The 16,478-nt window shown below is 37.6% G+C and overlaps 1 protein-coding gene across 3 annotated transcripts in view; it reads left to right on the top strand.

The window, feature by feature from the left end:
• Nucleotides 1-15,512, top strand: part of TMC1 (transmembrane channel like 1) — a 475,132-nt gene extending 459,620 nt beyond the window's left edge. For all 3 annotated transcript variants that reach the window (XM_074394669.1, XM_074394667.1, XM_074394668.1), the window contains 4 exons: nucleotides 2,551-2,676; nucleotides 6,116-6,194; nucleotides 6,295-6,346; nucleotides 11,470-15,512. In XM_074394669.1, the coding sequence (XP_074250770.1) occupies nucleotides 2,551-2,676; nucleotides 6,116-6,194; nucleotides 6,295-6,346; nucleotides 11,470-11,495 (283 nt within the window). In that variant the 3' untranslated portion in view covers nucleotides 11,496-15,512. The remainder of the gene's footprint in view (nucleotides 1-2,550; nucleotides 2,677-6,115; nucleotides 6,195-6,294; nucleotides 6,347-11,469) is intronic.
• Nucleotides 15,513-16,478: the final 966 nt, after the last annotated feature.

Here is a 16,478-nt window from a genome sequence, read left to right as displayed (position 1 = left end):
TTCGTGGGGCAGCTGCCCTCTGCCAGAGAGGGCAAAGGGCCAGTTCGACAGCTTTTCCTGAGTACCCACATTTGGTGGGCCCCGAGCTCTTGTCCAGCATCCAAGAAGAATGAGGTCATACAGATTATTGAAGGATGGTGAAGGTGGAGAATTTTATTGAATAATGAAATTGGCTCTCAGCGGAGAGGGGAGTTGGAGAGGGGCCAGGAGGGGCAGGTCATCTTCCCCGAAGTCAGGTTGTCTCTTCCCCAAAGTCAGGCTGTCTCTCCCCTCTACCAGCTGAGTCTGTAGTCTTTACAGGCACAGGGTGGAGAATGTGTGCTGATTGGTTTGTGAGTATGCAAAAATGGTTGCAATGAAGATATCACTCAAAGTTGACACAACAGTACATTACATATACCTACCCTATCCTAATTGGTTTTCCCCTATATAGGGGATCAATCAAAGGAAAGTGTCCCAAACAGGAAGTCAAGTTCTCAAACCAGTCTGAGGAGTTAACTTGTAGCTTGGCTTTCAGGCTTTAAACTGTCTTTGGCTTGGAGGTGGCGTTTGACCAAGTACCTGCCCCTATCTGCCTAGGCATTTGGCTTCCTCCTGTTCCTATCAGTATACTAGGTGCAGGTTTTTAGTTTTAAAAGTTAACATTATATTGTGACACTGCTATTATATTGCTCTTTTGCAATCATGCTTTATGCATCTCTTTTTCTTAATAGTTTTGCTGACTTCTAGAGATTGGGGATAGAGCATTTTCATCTTGTGGGTCTAGGACACAGTAAAGTGCTGATCAATAGTTTGAATTAATGAATGAATAATGTCTGCATATTGTGCACTAAGCACTAGAGGAAACAAAGGGTTAAGTGCATGCATTAAGCATTGATTCTGGTCCTGTGGAGCTTATCACCCAGCTGGGAAGACAGGCCTCCTCATAAGCTGTTCTAATCTAGAGTGGCACTATGCCTACAGCAGGACTATGGGTAGGCACAGACAACTGGAAAAGAATTCTGAGTATATTGTGTAATAACACACTTTGGCTAACCTGGCAGGAGAAGGCATTGCCAAGGATTTGTAGATGCTTCTATAGTTTGTATGTAATTAAGATATCTGGACTCCTTTGTTTGGTAACAGGCCTGACATGAAAAAGGTATACAAGAATCCCCAGGGACTCAGCAGCTTTGCTTTGGGTCACGGTGGATGCTGAGAAGGCTTTTGTGGGTAGAGATAATTCGATAAAATTTGAATCCCCCCATTCTAACCACATTCATCAGTTAAGACCTGAGGTACTGGAGAAGGGAGGATAGAGGGTCTTATCTTTTTTGGTACTTTTAATTTATCTGCTTATCCTGTATTCCATCTGGCTAAGGTTGTGTTGGGGGATATGAACAATTAGAATGGAATGGTGAAAAATAAAACTTATTGAAATAGGGTGTTATAATCTTACATTGCTTGTAAGCTTCATTCCCTCTTACGTATCATAGATCTTGAAAATTAGGATGTAGAGCCTTAATTTGTGAAGCAAAACTTTTACCTCTTTAGTCCAATGACTACTGACAAAATACTTGGAGTCACTCTGTCTGTTTGAAGATAGTATTGGTTAGATCTGTAGAAAAAAATAGTAATCTGGGACTGACTTGTATGTCTAACAATGACACACATTGGTAGTTGAAAATGCTTAAAGATTAAAATACAAAAGCAAAACTATACATTATATTAAATATTGCACCAACATTTATTCTGAGGATGAGTACAATTTAGTGAAACCCAATCCAAATCTCTTCTGAAAATTTATCTTTTCATAGTAAAATAAATATGCATATACAGAAAAAATAATGGTATAATGAATATTATGAATATTGTGGTACAATTCTAGCTATTCTATTGTAAGTCAAGACATCCTGTCCCATCTTTCTAGTTTATAGGTACTGGCTGATACTGGCCTTCATGGCTTTTAGCAGTGGAGCTAAGCCAGTATTCATCCAGGCCTGTGCAGGAGAAGAAACTGGGAGGGAAGGAACCCATTATTTGGTGTGGTTACCTTACCTATTAACATATCTGCTGAAGGAAGTCTGGTGGAAAATGAGATGGAAGCTATTGCGTGGAAAGATATTGGATTATATGTAGATTTTATTCCACTGGGCTATTCCTTGCTCTCATTTCTAAGGCTAATTAAAAATTGAGTGCACTGTTTACTTAGCTCAAAGAGAGTGTTTTCCTTCAAGAACAGCTGACTGAGAGGCAGACTTATGAGCTATTTACAAAACATATTTCAAGAAAAATCTTAGAAATACCGTTTTTAAAAAATCTCCTCCTAAATATGTGGTTAATTTCATAACTGCTTTGAGTATATGTTTATATTGGGATCATATTTCTCATATCTTACCCGTCTATTGACTACATGAGGTCAACGTGTCAGCAGTCGTAACTGAACATCAGATTCCTAACCTGCAAGAGGACCTAAGCAGTAATGGGGAAAGAGTTACAGTTTTCCTCCTGTAACCATGGTTTTTCCATATGTTCTTAATAAACTTCTCTCCCCTTTTTCAATTCCCCCAGTGGCAAAAATAGAATGTTTGAAGTCATTGGAGAGACCCTGGAGCATGATTTCCCAAGCTGGATGGCAAAGATCTTGAGACAGCTTTCGAACCCTGGACTGGTCATTGCTGTCGTTTTGGTGATGGCGTATGTGCTTTCCCTCCTCATAGAAGGAGGCTTTGTGATGTTCTTCCTGGGTGCTTTTACTTTTCAGCTTTTTAAGCGCGCTCACTCTCCCTAAGGGTTGTGCTGTAACTTACCCAAATTCAACACTGATTACATGGTGGTGAGAGGCTAAAATTCATGAGCCATATTCTGATCCTATTGGATGTGATTCACAGCCATCTGCATCTGTCTTTGCTTCCCCAGGATTATAAGATTTGTTCCCAAGTAACCAAAATAATTATCTGTAAACAGCTAAAGCAAGGGAAATATAAATGCTAAATGCTTAATCTAATCAGGACATTGAGCTTTCCCCCAACAACCTCTTGTTCCGTAAAGCAGATGGCTGTGAATATACAGAAATAATGAGCCTCTAAGTTAATATTCCCCTTGGGGGCCCTAAAGTCCATATTTTAGGGTCAAGGGCTTAAAGGATCTTAAAAATTGCCCTGTCCTTGTTATTAGAGGGCTGTCAATAACTGTGTGTTCACGATAACAGAATCAAGGACCAGAGGGTCTTGGGAAGTTCCTATAGTCTGTCCCTTGAAACTCAGAAGTGATTTCCAAAGGGGAACTTGGCAGATAACTTTTGTTTTCATATAATGTTCATTGGCTTCTGACTCTTGGCCACCACAGATAAACTTAGATTCTAAGTAAAAGCATAGACTTGCTGTGGAATAGCCAAACGCAGTGTCTGGCTCTTCCTTTCAGTCTATGTAGGAGTGAAAACATCTGGAACTGCTGTGACTCTCGGTCATTGGGTAAATATTAAACAACACCAAGGACACTTTAGGAGCAAAGTTGATGCAAAGGATTGGGTTCATTTAAATAAAGGTAAGGCGAGGAAATCTCGGAGAGAACTCACAGTGGTTTGCAGTACATGAGCTGGGATTTTGACCCAGTTACTGTCATGATCACAAGCCACATAAAGTAGTGAGGGCAGGCTTATCTTCTTCAATTTTATTACCTAAGAAATTGACTTACAGAAAGAAGGTGATTTTCCCTAGACGAGAGAGAGTAAAATGGTCATAGTGGGACCTAAAGCAAATCCTTTGACAGTAAATCCAGTGCTCACTTCTTTTTACCACTATTCTTTCTGTGAGGGAGAGCTAATAACCTGAAGGGATAATTAAACAGTAAATCAGATTACCATTATATATTATATGACCTTGATAATGGGGTGCTATTAAGAATCTGATAGTAAATCTCTGGCACAGATGCATTAGAAAATGACCACTGAATGCAGCATGTTTCACCAGATGGCCTTTGAAACGATTTTCTTTCTCTATATTTCCATGATACAGTGGCTTCTGAGAGCATGTTAATCAGTATCCTGTAGACTTTAAGAGTCAAGGCCCTGTAGTGCTATAAATGAGGTGTTTAAAACACACGCACTCACACACACACGCACACACACACACACACACACACACAATCGCAATGTAAATGTCAGATTTTGTTACTATATTCTTAATTTATTAGGAGATATCTTTGTTTTTAAGTAAAGGAGTGGCATTGTTCAAATGCCTTAATCCAAAGATTTTATAATTGGTCCTAAGAGTGTTTAAAAGGAACACTGCCTTGTTTCAGGCACTATTTTTACACTGACTTTTTAAATTCCCGTAACAGCCTTGAGGAGTTGGCTTCATTAATCATACTATCAATAACACATTGAAGTTAGGTCCCAATCAAGTGACTACTAAGCAGAATTTAAACTCAGATCTTCTTCCTCACACTTACTTCCCACACTCACTTGCAGCACCAAACAGGAATCAGAATCAGTGGGAATTTCAGATGGGCTGAAAGCCATTTGTTAGAGATGGTATAGACCCAGCCTCAGCACACTTTTTCTAATTAAAGGACCAGATAGCAGACATTTTAGGCCAAGAGGCAAAATTGAGAATCTAATTAAGTAATTATTAATATAACCATCTAAAGACAGAAAAATGATTCTTAGTTCATGGGCCATTCAAAACAGTCTGGCAGTCCTTTTCAGCCTGCAGGACCTTGTGTGCTTTGATCTGGACAGCCTGGTGAAAAGCTGGCAGCATACAAGTGTCAAATAGATGTGCTCAAAGGTTAATTGTAGCTCTGAGGTTCTGCTTTAAAACTCAAATTTTAGTTTATTACTTATTTTTTCAAATTCTGAAATCTCATCTTCTACTTTATGGGGCCCAAACAATTGCTTTAGCTTTTTATTACCTTTATTTAGAGAATTATACTAGTATTTTGAATTTCCCCAAGTGGATTATATTAAATTAACCTGGATGGTTTTTGGGTATCTAAGGAGACTTCAGGTTAGTTCTCTGCAGGCAGTTTCATTCCTTTGGAGACTAGGAAAAGATTTGTGAGGAATACTTATTTTATGTGCATTATAAGACAGAAAAACATGGTGGATAAATAGAGAATTCCAGAACTTAAAATGACTTGTGAAATCTTTGAGTTCATCCTCCAAAACCAGGAACTTTTCTGAGAAAATCCTTATAATACACCACACACACACATTTATCGAGCACCTATTTCATGCCAGATATTGTCCTGCATGCTTTTATGTATGTAATTTTAGCTAAATTCCTATCACTCACGTAAGAGATAAACAAACTGAGCCAAACCATATCAATCATTATGTTGCTAGAACCAGATGGCTCATAAAGAATATTGTCTTGCATTTTGGGCAGTAGAGGAAATGTGTTCAATATCCAGTTATTTGCAGCAAAGAGTAATGTAAGTTACCTTTTCTACTGCATTTTTTCTTTGTTTGTTTGTTCGTTTTGCGTTAAGCGAAGATAAGCATATTTATTTTTACAGAATTGTCTGGCTAGAATTTGCCCTTTCTAGAATGTAAATGTCATTTAAAATCCAAGAATATTCCTTTATACAACATTTTCTTTTTGAGGGAGAAGGAAATGCAAACAATACATTCTACGGAAAAAATTCCATGTTCGTTATCTATGCCTATGAGGATTATATTCTTAGCTGCAAAGGCCAAAGGACAAAATTTAAGGCAGAAAGTCGTTTTCCTTTTTGTTCGACATATTCCCTAAACTGAAGTAGGTATTCAGTTCTCTGGGATGCCATTGCCAACCATTTAAAATGCTACTTTCAATTATAATTTAAACTGATGTTAATACATTTCCAGGAAAAAGCTAATATTAGGCAGTGTGAAATAGCAGACAGAGCAGGCTGTGGATCAGGAGCCTTGGACCCCAGCTTTCCAACTTCACCCCAGCTTCATCCCTCTGTCATCCTGAATGTCTCTTTACCTCTGGACCTCAGCTTTTATCTCACAAGAGATTTACAGTACAAAATAGCTTAATGTTCATTCCCATGCTGAGATTTCATAACTTAGTTAATGTAAATTTAAGATGTATTCCGGGGAACTAAAAAATATCCTAAATCATATACTTCTTTCTTTTTAATTTAGTTTGACCATCTATTATCTCAATGCTACTGCCAAGGGCCAGAAAGCAGCGAATCTGGATCTAAAAAAGAAGATGAAAATGGTAAGATACAATTTATTTCATAGTAATGTTATCTTTATTAATGTAAGTAGTAGAAAACACTGGGAAATCTAATTTTTTTCTCTCATTTTTTATTGTGTAGCAAGCTTTGGAGAACAAAATGCGAAACAAGAAAATGGCAGCTGCGCGAGCAGGTTGGAGATAGGTTTATGTTTGCACTTCTTCTTTTCTTTTCTTTTTTTTTTTTTGCTTTTTCTCCATTGGATGGCAAGTGGCATTATTGCCGTCAGCAAGTCATTCCACAGTCCTTCCCCTCCACCTTTTCAGCCCTTCTCAGGCATCACATCTGGGGGATTTAGTTGTTTTCTAATTGGAGGAAAAAAAAGAGAAATGAAAATGTTGGCATGTAAACTTGGCAGTAGTGATTTTTGAAAGTGACCTTGAAAATGCACAGAAAAGGAAGAAGTCCCCCATGTAGTCATGCACAAACAGCAGATACAAATGCAGATGCTCTCCTGCCCATACTGACTATTTTCATACAAGGAAGGATATGCTGAGAAGATCCCAAGAGGGTTCACTGATTGCCAGAAGCCCTTTCTAATTTATTAAACTTTATTTTTTCTTTCTTTTTTTTTTTTTTAAAAAAAAACCTCTTTAATTTTAAAAATCTTAGAATAAAGCCAACTTCTAGGTGCCAAAATTAATACTATGCTTTGAGTTCCCCATGGAAAGGTGATACCTATGAACGTTAGTAAAAATCTTTTCCAACTTTTACCTCACTCCTAACTTTAAAACTCTTTATATTAGTGGGACTGTTTCCCCACTGTAAGTAATAAAACCCTCAAATTAGTTTAATTAAGAGAGAGTAATTTCTTTGACCACACAAATGCAGGGAAATGGTATGTATGGCTTCAGGCCACTTTTTTTTTTTCTTTTTTTTTTTTTTTTTGAGTTATAATCTGGCTCTGTGGCCCAGGCTAGAGGGCAGTGGTATGATCTCAGCTCAGTGCAGCTTCAACTTCCCAGGCTGAAGTGATCCTTCCCTCTCAGCCTCCTGAGTAGTGGGGACCACAGGTGCACACCACCATGCCCAGCTAATTTTTAATCTTTTTGTACAGATGAGGTCTTGCTATGTTGCCCAGGATGCTCTTGAACTCCTGGGCTCAAGTGATCTTCTCCTTTTGGCTTCCCAGAGTGTTGGGATTACAGGCATGAACCACTGTGCCCAGACTTCATGGTGGTTTTTATTCTTAGAAGAGGGTCAGTTCTGAGCCCGCCTCTCTGGGAATCTCTGAAGCTAACCTCCTTTTACGTTGGCTGACCTTTATGGCAGCAGAAATGGATGCAGCAACTTCCAATGCTACGTCCTCAGACTGTAAAACTTCTTTCCTAGAAATTCCTCAATCTCTCCTTCTTTCAGATTGGCCCCAAATGGGTCATGTGTCCATTCCTGTGCCAGTCACTGTAACTTACCATACTTGTCTGAGTCAGGACCCAACCTTGGAGCTGGGATTGGTCAGTTTTCCTGACAAATGAAATGCACTGGGGAGGGCACACCTACCTAAGAGAAGAGGACAAAGATGCCGGGTGGCCCCAAACAACATGTTCAAGACTTGCTTTTTTTTGCCATCTTCATGCCTAGCCTTTTTTCTTTTTCCTCTCTCTTTTCTATCTAGCATGCAGAAAGGTAAAGCTGAATGCTGGGTGCTGAATTAAATGATTACAGTGATGTACAGTTATCAGACTTTTTAAATAAAATGTTTAATTTTTCAAATCAATGCTCCATGTATGCATAATTTATAGTTTTTTATTTAGAGTTTCATAATTCTATAAAGTTTATCATGAAAAACACCATCTTCTTCTGCCTCCTACATTAATTTTGCTCTCTTCCCCTCCCATATACTCAACTACCCCAAGACACTTTCAATTTTTAAACTGATTTTTAGATATTCATCTCCAAATTGCCTAATTTTGTTATAATTTCTTGACTTTGAAGTGTTATCTATTAAAATTATTATCTCCATTGTAGGTAATAATGGAGATAATAACTACAATGGAGATAATAAATTTTAATAGGTAATACTTAAAACATTTTTAGACTCTTGCCCCAGTCTCTTTATGCATTCTACTATGTAGTTATATTATTATTTTGGTTAGGCCAATATACGTTATTATGGACACATAATGTCTTCACAGCTGGGCTAAGTAGTAAACTATGATACTTGTGCATACTTTTAAATTTTCTGAGGATTCATCATTTCTCTTTTTAAACATTTTCTTTTTATATATATGTATTTTTCAGTGATTCGTTTAATTTCCAAATCAGTGTTACTGATTGAATTATACTCTCAATATATTCAGACATACTGGGTTATCTATCTATTTCATTTCCTTGGAGAAATCTTTCCCAGAATCTTCTGAACTTCTCCAATTTCACCTGATGTGTGGGCTACGGCTGTCATCCTTTGATTTTTCTTCACTGTCATTCAGCAAGATCTCTATCACTCTATCCTGTTTTGGATACCGCGTTTTCCATTTTCTCCAACTTACCCTATGTTGGTTTGTCACGTTTTGTGGGTAAGAAAGGGTGTGTGAGAGGCAAGTTTTCTGAGAGCATGTCTGAAATTGTCCTTCTCTTACTCTCCCTTTTGACTGATAGTTTGAGTGTCAAAAATACCATCTAATTATATTAGAAATAATACCCCTTCAGAATAATATTTTCTCAGAGGTTTCCCATTGCCTTCTGTATTCCGCTATTGCTCTTGAGAAGTTTAAAGCCATTGTGATTCTAGTCTTTTTTGAGCAACTTGTGTTTTTGATTATCTGGTTTTGCAATCTGGAAAGCTATAGGGTCTCTTTATCTGCATGTTCTGAATTTCATGATGATGTATCTTGCATGGATCTATTTTTATTCCTTGTGTACTCATCAGTACGTTCTTCTGCTATTTGGTTGCAGGGAATTTTTATGAATTCTTTCCATTCATTTTCTGTTGTTTTTTTTTCCCTTTGCATGTAGAGTTCCTACTATTTATTTTTCATCCTTACATTCCCCTTGTCTCTTTGCTTTACCCATGAATATTTCCTTATCTTTAAATTTTAACATTTCTCTTTGCCTCTTCACTTTTGCAATCATAATTTTAGTTTCTGCAGGCTGTTTTGTTCTTTAATTCTTCTTTCTTAAACAGCATGCTGTCCTTGTTCAATGGCTGCCATGGTTCGTTTTGTCTTTATGAAAATATTAGTAACTCTTTTTGACGTTTTCTTGCCTTTGATAGTCTGTTTTCTCTAAGCTGTTTTGTCCTTTCTTTTCCCCCTGCTTGGTGATCCCCTGCGTTATGACTCTCAGCTCATATTTCAGGGTAGGATGCAAAGGCGGGTTTGGAAGCTCTAGGCAAGTGGGTGGGGCTCGTGGGCAGATCCTCACTGGAGGACTGTGCCTGGGCTGCTGCTCACCCCCTTGTTAGTGTTTTTAGGCTTTTCCTTTTAGGCTGATCAGATTCCTCAGAAAAATTACTTCTGAAATCCTGCCCAGAGAGTAAAGGTTTGCCCAGCAAACCTGTAGCATCTGCGTGGGAAAAACGACACGGGTGGGACTCAGCGTTCAGCCTACAAATGCTCACTTAGCCCCTGTTTTTACTGCGGCACTCCTTGTAGTCTTCTAGCCCAGATGCATCTCTGTTTTACTCTTTTTAGGAAAAAAAAAAAAAAATTATTCTGGCCTTCTGCCAGATTAAAGTCCAGGGTTGGGGCGGGGGGAGCAATTATTCATTTGTACCAAGTGAAGCCGATCTCAGATCTCAGACTTTTAACTGCTGCTGCTGCTGCTGCCGCTGTTGTTGTTGTTGTTTGAGATGTAGTCTCGCTCTGCCGCCCAAGCTGGAGTGCAATGGCGCGATCTCAGCTCACGGCGGCCTCCGCGTCCCAGGTTCAAGCAATTCTCCTACCTCAGCCTTACTAGTAGCTAGGATTACAGGCATGCGCCACGATGCCTGGCTAAGTATTTTGAAGTTTTAGTAGAGGCAGGGTTTCACCATATTGGCCAGGGTGGTCTCGAACTCCTGACCTTGTGATCTGCCCTCCTTGGCCTCCCAAAGTGCTGGGATTACAGGCGTGAGTCACCGCTCCCGGCTGCTGCTTCATTTTTTAATAACCCCACCCTTTGCCCCACCAAGCTTGACTGCTGCTTAAATGGACAGCTAAAACATCCTCTTTGTATTGGTTCCTGATTTCCAGAGGTACCCGCTGCTGTGCATTACTAAGAATTTTGGAGATTTTGTGTGTAGATTACGTTGCTTACTGTCTTTTTCCTCCCCTGGCTTAGCTTTTCAGTTTCTTAGAATTAATAAGTCATGTATCACTAATCTGTCTGCTTTCCAGCTTCTAAAATTTTATCATCGTCTGTTTTCCTATTCTCCCCTTCCTTGTCGGTTTAGGGTTGCCTCCATCCTCCTCCCCAACACCCCCAAAATTTCTTGACTGTCATGTTTGTGAAAGGGTGAAAGTTCAATTCAATGTATTTAGCTCTGCAGTTTAGGGAAATCTTTGTATTTCCTTCACCAGGAGAGCAATGGTTTTATCTCCATCTTCACTCTGTTCATCCCACAGTGCTTACCTGGGGTATTGTTTTTAAATAGAGTCTGGGATGGCGTCTATCTTCGTGGGAATTGATTAGAATTGTCTAGTCTCTGCAGAAGATGAGGTGTTTAAAGCACACACATCACACATACCAGCAGTGCTTTTGCATAATTTAATATTATCAAATTAGTGGTTAAGAATGGAAAATTCTGACCTACAAGATCTAAATTCTAATTAAAGCTTATTGTTATCTTTATTGTTTTAAATGATAGTATAATGCTATAGCCTGCTATTCATCTGATATGTTTCCATAAGGTGTATGGCCACCCAGTAAATACCTGCTGAATATCTACTGAAAAATGAGGAACTCTTTTACTGAAAAAAATATGAAAGGAATACATTTACCTATTCATCTCATAAGAAATAATATATACAAAACAAGGTATAATATATACAAATATAATATATACAAATATAATATATACAAAACAAAAAAGGCAGTACTTTCATTCTCCCTTGTTTAGAATTTGTGAAGACTTTGCAAACTAAGAAACATGGAAATATTTTGAACATAAAAATGCTAAATATTATGGGACAATACAGATTTCTGATTTCTGGCCACCTCATTCAGAATCATTAAGCACACTAAAAACTACATTTTTATTTGCCTCTTCTTCATCCTCTTCATCTTCCTCTCTCTCTCACTGTTTTTGTTTGTTTGTTTCTTTGTTTGTTTTAACAGCTGCAGCTGCTGGTGGCCAGTCCTAAGTATCCTGAGAGCCCAGAAAAGGTTCACGTTGCCTTGCTGTTTCAAATGTGAAGGCCCAGAGAACAAGCACTGTGGAACTTCCGTTTTCCTGTTCTACCCATGATGGATTTTCAAGGTCATGCTGGGCAATCGAGGCATCATCAATCCTACCTGAGCAAAAAGAATCTTCACCTTATTCCAAATTCAGAAACTGTTTCTGTGCAGTGACTTTCTCCCCTGCTCCATTTCATGACTTTTTTTTTTTTAACCAATTGAGTTTAGAAGTGGGTGTGATCCAGCAATACAATACAATTTACTAAATTACAATTTAGTTGGTGGATTAATTAAAAAGAAATTGCTTATATGAACTTTCATTTTATACATTTCTTTTGCCTTAGTTTTCTTAAACTGAGAGCAGAAATATTTCATCCTTTTTCCTCTAAGTTCAGAATTATCTGCAAAAAGTACTCGTTCTAATCATTCATTAACTCACTTTTTGAAACCAATACCTTATTTTCTCTTTTTTTTCTACCCGATTCCCCACCCATGCCCCCCACAAATATATACCTAAAACCTTTGTATTTGGTGCTGGGTTCAGTATGAAGAGAAATCAGCTTTTTATAAATAAAAATCCTATGTGAACTGGGGCCTGGATAGCACTGAGTTGGAGACCTCTTAACTTGACATGGTACGTGAGTCTTACACAGCCTAGCTTTTTATGAGTTAAAGTTAAAAAACAAAAAGGAAAGACGTCATAAATGACTGCTGTTCTCTCAGTCTGCTCATGCTCATTTGTCTTCCAATGATTATGTTATTAGCAGTGAATCTATACAGGTTTGCATCAAACTTGATTCTTGCCTCCTTGGAGGGAAGAAGTGAGCTGCGGGGCAGAAGTAGATTTAAGGCAGAGGGAGAGACTGAGGCAAGTTTTAGAGCAGGAGCGGTTTATTAAAAAGTTTTGGGGCAGGAACAAAAGGAAATAAAGTACACTTGGAAGAAAGCCAAGTGGGCAACTTGAGAGTTACAAGTGCCCTGTTCAGTGTTTGACTTGTGGTTTTATACATTGGCATGGTTCTGGGGTTTGCATTTCTCCTCCCTTGATATTTTGGGGAGATGGGCTGTCTGTGTGCACAGTGGCCTGCCAGCACTTGGGAGGAGCTATGTGCACAATGTGTTATTGAAGTTGTGTGCATGTTCACTTGTGGCGTTTTCCCTTACCATTCCAGCATTCTTAGAAGAAGGTCATATACCAGTTAAACTCTGCCATTTTGCTGAGTGCACATGCTTGAGCCCACTTGTCCAACTCCTGAGATCTCCAGCTCAGATGTTTTCTGTCTATCGGGAGCCTGCCTTTCCCTGGCACTAGCTGCCACCAATTATTATTTTAAAGAGAGAGTTTAACAACCACCTGACCATCAACTAATGGTCACCTGACATTCCTGTGAGCTGAGGGTGCCCTGTCTTACCCTGCTTATGTTTGCTTATTTACTCTAACAATCATGTCCTGTAAACTTAGATTCTAATATTCTATAATTTGTTTCTTTGCTTTTTTGTTAAGGTTAGGTAAACACACTTCTGTTGGGGGCTTTAATTTATAGATATGTTTAAGCATTGTTATAGATTGACACTTTGAATTGAATTTAAATAGTAACGCTCAGTACCCTCACTAGCCTTGTCGTATGACTTCAATTGCATCTCCTAACTCAGTGTGCCTTTCCAAAGCTTAGCCAATTTGCCTACCATTCCCTGCAGTTGACTTGCTATTTTTTATCCTCCTGTCTCTACTGATGATTGAAAAGAAGGAGAAACTCTATTGGCCATAGAATAATTACACTGTCTCCCTGCCAATTCTAAACTTTATTCCTCTGGTTATCTTTTTCAGATTAAGTTTCACCCTTAATAGTGTCACTCCTTTTTTAGGATTCTTTGGGCTCTTGTGTCTTTATTTAAGAGTCTATTATTTATATAGATTTTCATGTGATTTGTAATGGTTCCTTATCATTTTTTGAATGCATGGATTATCTTTCTTGTTCTGATTGTAAATTCTCTGTGGGCAGGGGTTATATCTTCTAACTCTCTTGTATGCCTAGTATAGTGCTGTGCACAAGTAGGCACTGGATAAATGCTTGTTAATTAAATTGAATCAATTTAACTTACAGCAATTGCATCATGAGACAAAAACTTCTGTTATGTTATTTGCATGAAAAAATGTTACTATAGTGTAAGAAATGAATTATTTGTTGAGAGGCTGAGTTTATTTAATTAGATTATAATACAAATGAATAAATAAAGCTAGTGTTTATTTCTACTTGGATCATGTTTGCACTGTGTAGTAGTAAGATTAGCAAATTGATTTATTGTTTTGTCATATTTACAATGTGAATTGCACTTCCTTCTCTTGATCTACTTCATAAGAACGATGAGAGATGAAAAACTGTTTCCCAAAGACATTCATCTCCTACAGGCAGTGTACTTTCAGTCTTACCGTGTTGCCCAGGCTGGAGTGCAATGGCGCCATCTCGGCTTACTGCAACTCTGCCTCCTGGGTTCAAGCAATTCTCCCTGCCTCAGCCTCCCAGGTAGCTGGGATTACAGGTGTCTGCCACCACGCCCGGTTAATTTTTGTATTTTTTAGTAGAGACAGGGTTTCACCATGTTGGCCTCGCTGGTCTTGAACTCCTGACCTCCGATGATCTGCCTGCCTCGGCCTCCCAAAGTGCTGGTGCTGGAATTACAGGCATTAGCCACCACGCCCAGCAGGCAGCGTACTTTTGAATGAATGAATGTTCATATTATAATATTCAGACATGATATGCCAAGTTTTAGTATTTCTGTAAATTAAAAAATACGTTGGAGTTTCATAGCACCTAAACACTCACCTGATTTAAGTTAAGCAGTTTTAGAAGTTTTAACCCTTTCAGTCTCCAGAGAATTGTTGAAAATGTTTTCATATTACTATATAGACAAGACTCTGAAGCAGTGAAGACCGCTTCCAAAACCATTTTATGGCTATTCAGAAAATAGCCTTCCACTAGGATGATCTGATTGCTATTATTTATTTCTGTATCTTCATCCATATTTAATAATCAAAGCTATTGGAGAAATTTAGAAGGCAAAGAAGCAAACAAAAATCTGTACTTCTTACTCTTTCTGAGAAAAATAAAAAAGGTCTGAGAAATATATGCAAAAACTAGATTTATCTAAAGAGCTTTGCTATTCATTTGAAAATCTAAGAAACTGCATTTCAACATATTCTTTGAATTATTTAGGCTTCTCAGAGAAACACATAGTTAATCTTTATCAAGGGATTTATATTAACAAAATGTTGACCTGAGCTATGTTTTCTTATCCTGATGGATCTCTACAAGTATGAGAGCCAGAAATATAACCAAAACTGTAAGTAAGCAGGGTTTCAAAAACAAGAGGCTCAAGAATGAGATTGGCCTGTGTTCTCAGCTCTCAGTGCACATATGCACTTGAATTCTTGGAGGAAACTTTGAGACCTAACCTTGATGTTAAAAAAAAAAAAAAAAAAAAAAAAAAAAGCAAACCCACAGAACTATAGTCATAGCCTTTATTCCCATGTCACTCTCATAAGAAGGAAATGCCATTGTATGATGGCATCAGGACTTCTCAAGCCTTGTCATGAGATATCTTTTTCTCAAAGTTCTTTTGCAATGGATCATCTTGGCTATTTGGCCTCAAATGGACCAGCTGCCCTTTTCCAGGACTGATTTTGATGACTCAGTAGTTACGAATAATGAAAAAATTGTGTACATAAAATATTTGTCCTCTTCTGACAAGTTAGATATTGTATCATACACGTTTTCTTCATATATACCACAAAGAAGTTTCCATACAAAATGGGGATGGTTATTTAAAAATTTATAAAATGGTGCATATTAATGATGGCACATTTGGAAAATGTTAATAAAATAAAAATGTAAAAGAACTCCCACAATTCCACCATGCAAAATAACTTCTGTTAACATTTTTTTTCAAATTTGCAATTATGTATGCATAGACACAATAAAATAGCGTGGATCATAAGATATATCTAGTTTTATCCCACTTTTTAATTAAACATTTTCCTATGTCACAAAAATTACTTCAGAACATCTTAATAGTTATAAAATATTCCTTTACATTAATATAGCATAATTACTTTAGTGATTCTACTTTGTACACTTAGATAATTTAAAGATTAAATTACAAAGATTAACTTTAAAGTAGAAAGATTAACTTTAAATTTGAGACCTTTTAGAAGAAATTTTTGTGTGAAAGCATTAATTGTCAATACAGACATTTAAATCAATATATACACATTTCAAGGCAGTTGTGGTCAATATATGGATCAATTATATTACTACTACTCAATAGGTTTTCTATTTCATAGCAATGAGCCTTAGGAGTCACTAAATTTTTCTCTTGATACTATTTTATTTGTGGTTACATAAAATCTCTATAGGAATTAGCAGTTTTTCTTTTAAAGAAGTTTTAAGGTTAAGGAAATTTTAAAAACCATTATTTGGAAGCCAAATCTCACATGCTGCATAAAATCGAATATCATCTACATCTGATAACCAATCCAAAGTACCACCTATGAAATTAACTTTTTTCTGTTTGATTAATAAATCTTTGGTATTAGTTATATTTATGTTTTTATTTAATTATTAAAAATAACCCAAAATTACTCTTTTACTCAGTGAAAACAGATAGAGTTCCTGATATTTTATTATGATTTGAATTTTTGAATTGTCACCTTCATGAAGGTCATGTTTCTCAGGTTATGATCATGGTTCAAAAGTAAAGCCCAGGGGACAACAGGAGAAAAATGGCAATAGGGGAAAGTAGGAAGCAGGACTAACTTGCAGCTCCCACTCAGGCAAACAGAACAGCATGTGGAGATTCACATTGTCAACTTTTGCACCAGGCAATACTGCAGGAACATACCAGAAAAGCCAAGGGAATCCACAGACTCTTTGGAGGAAGGAGCTTGTCTC

The sequence above is a fragment of the Saimiri boliviensis genome, chromosome 2, assembly GCF_048565385.1.
Source record: "Saimiri boliviensis isolate mSaiBol1 chromosome 2, mSaiBol1.pri, whole genome shotgun sequence".
NCBI classification, from domain to species: Eukaryota; Metazoa; Chordata; class Mammalia; order Primates; family Cebidae; genus Saimiri; species Saimiri boliviensis.
Note: the sequence above shows the minus strand (reverse complement) of the source record. Positions and strands in the feature narration are given on the sequence as shown.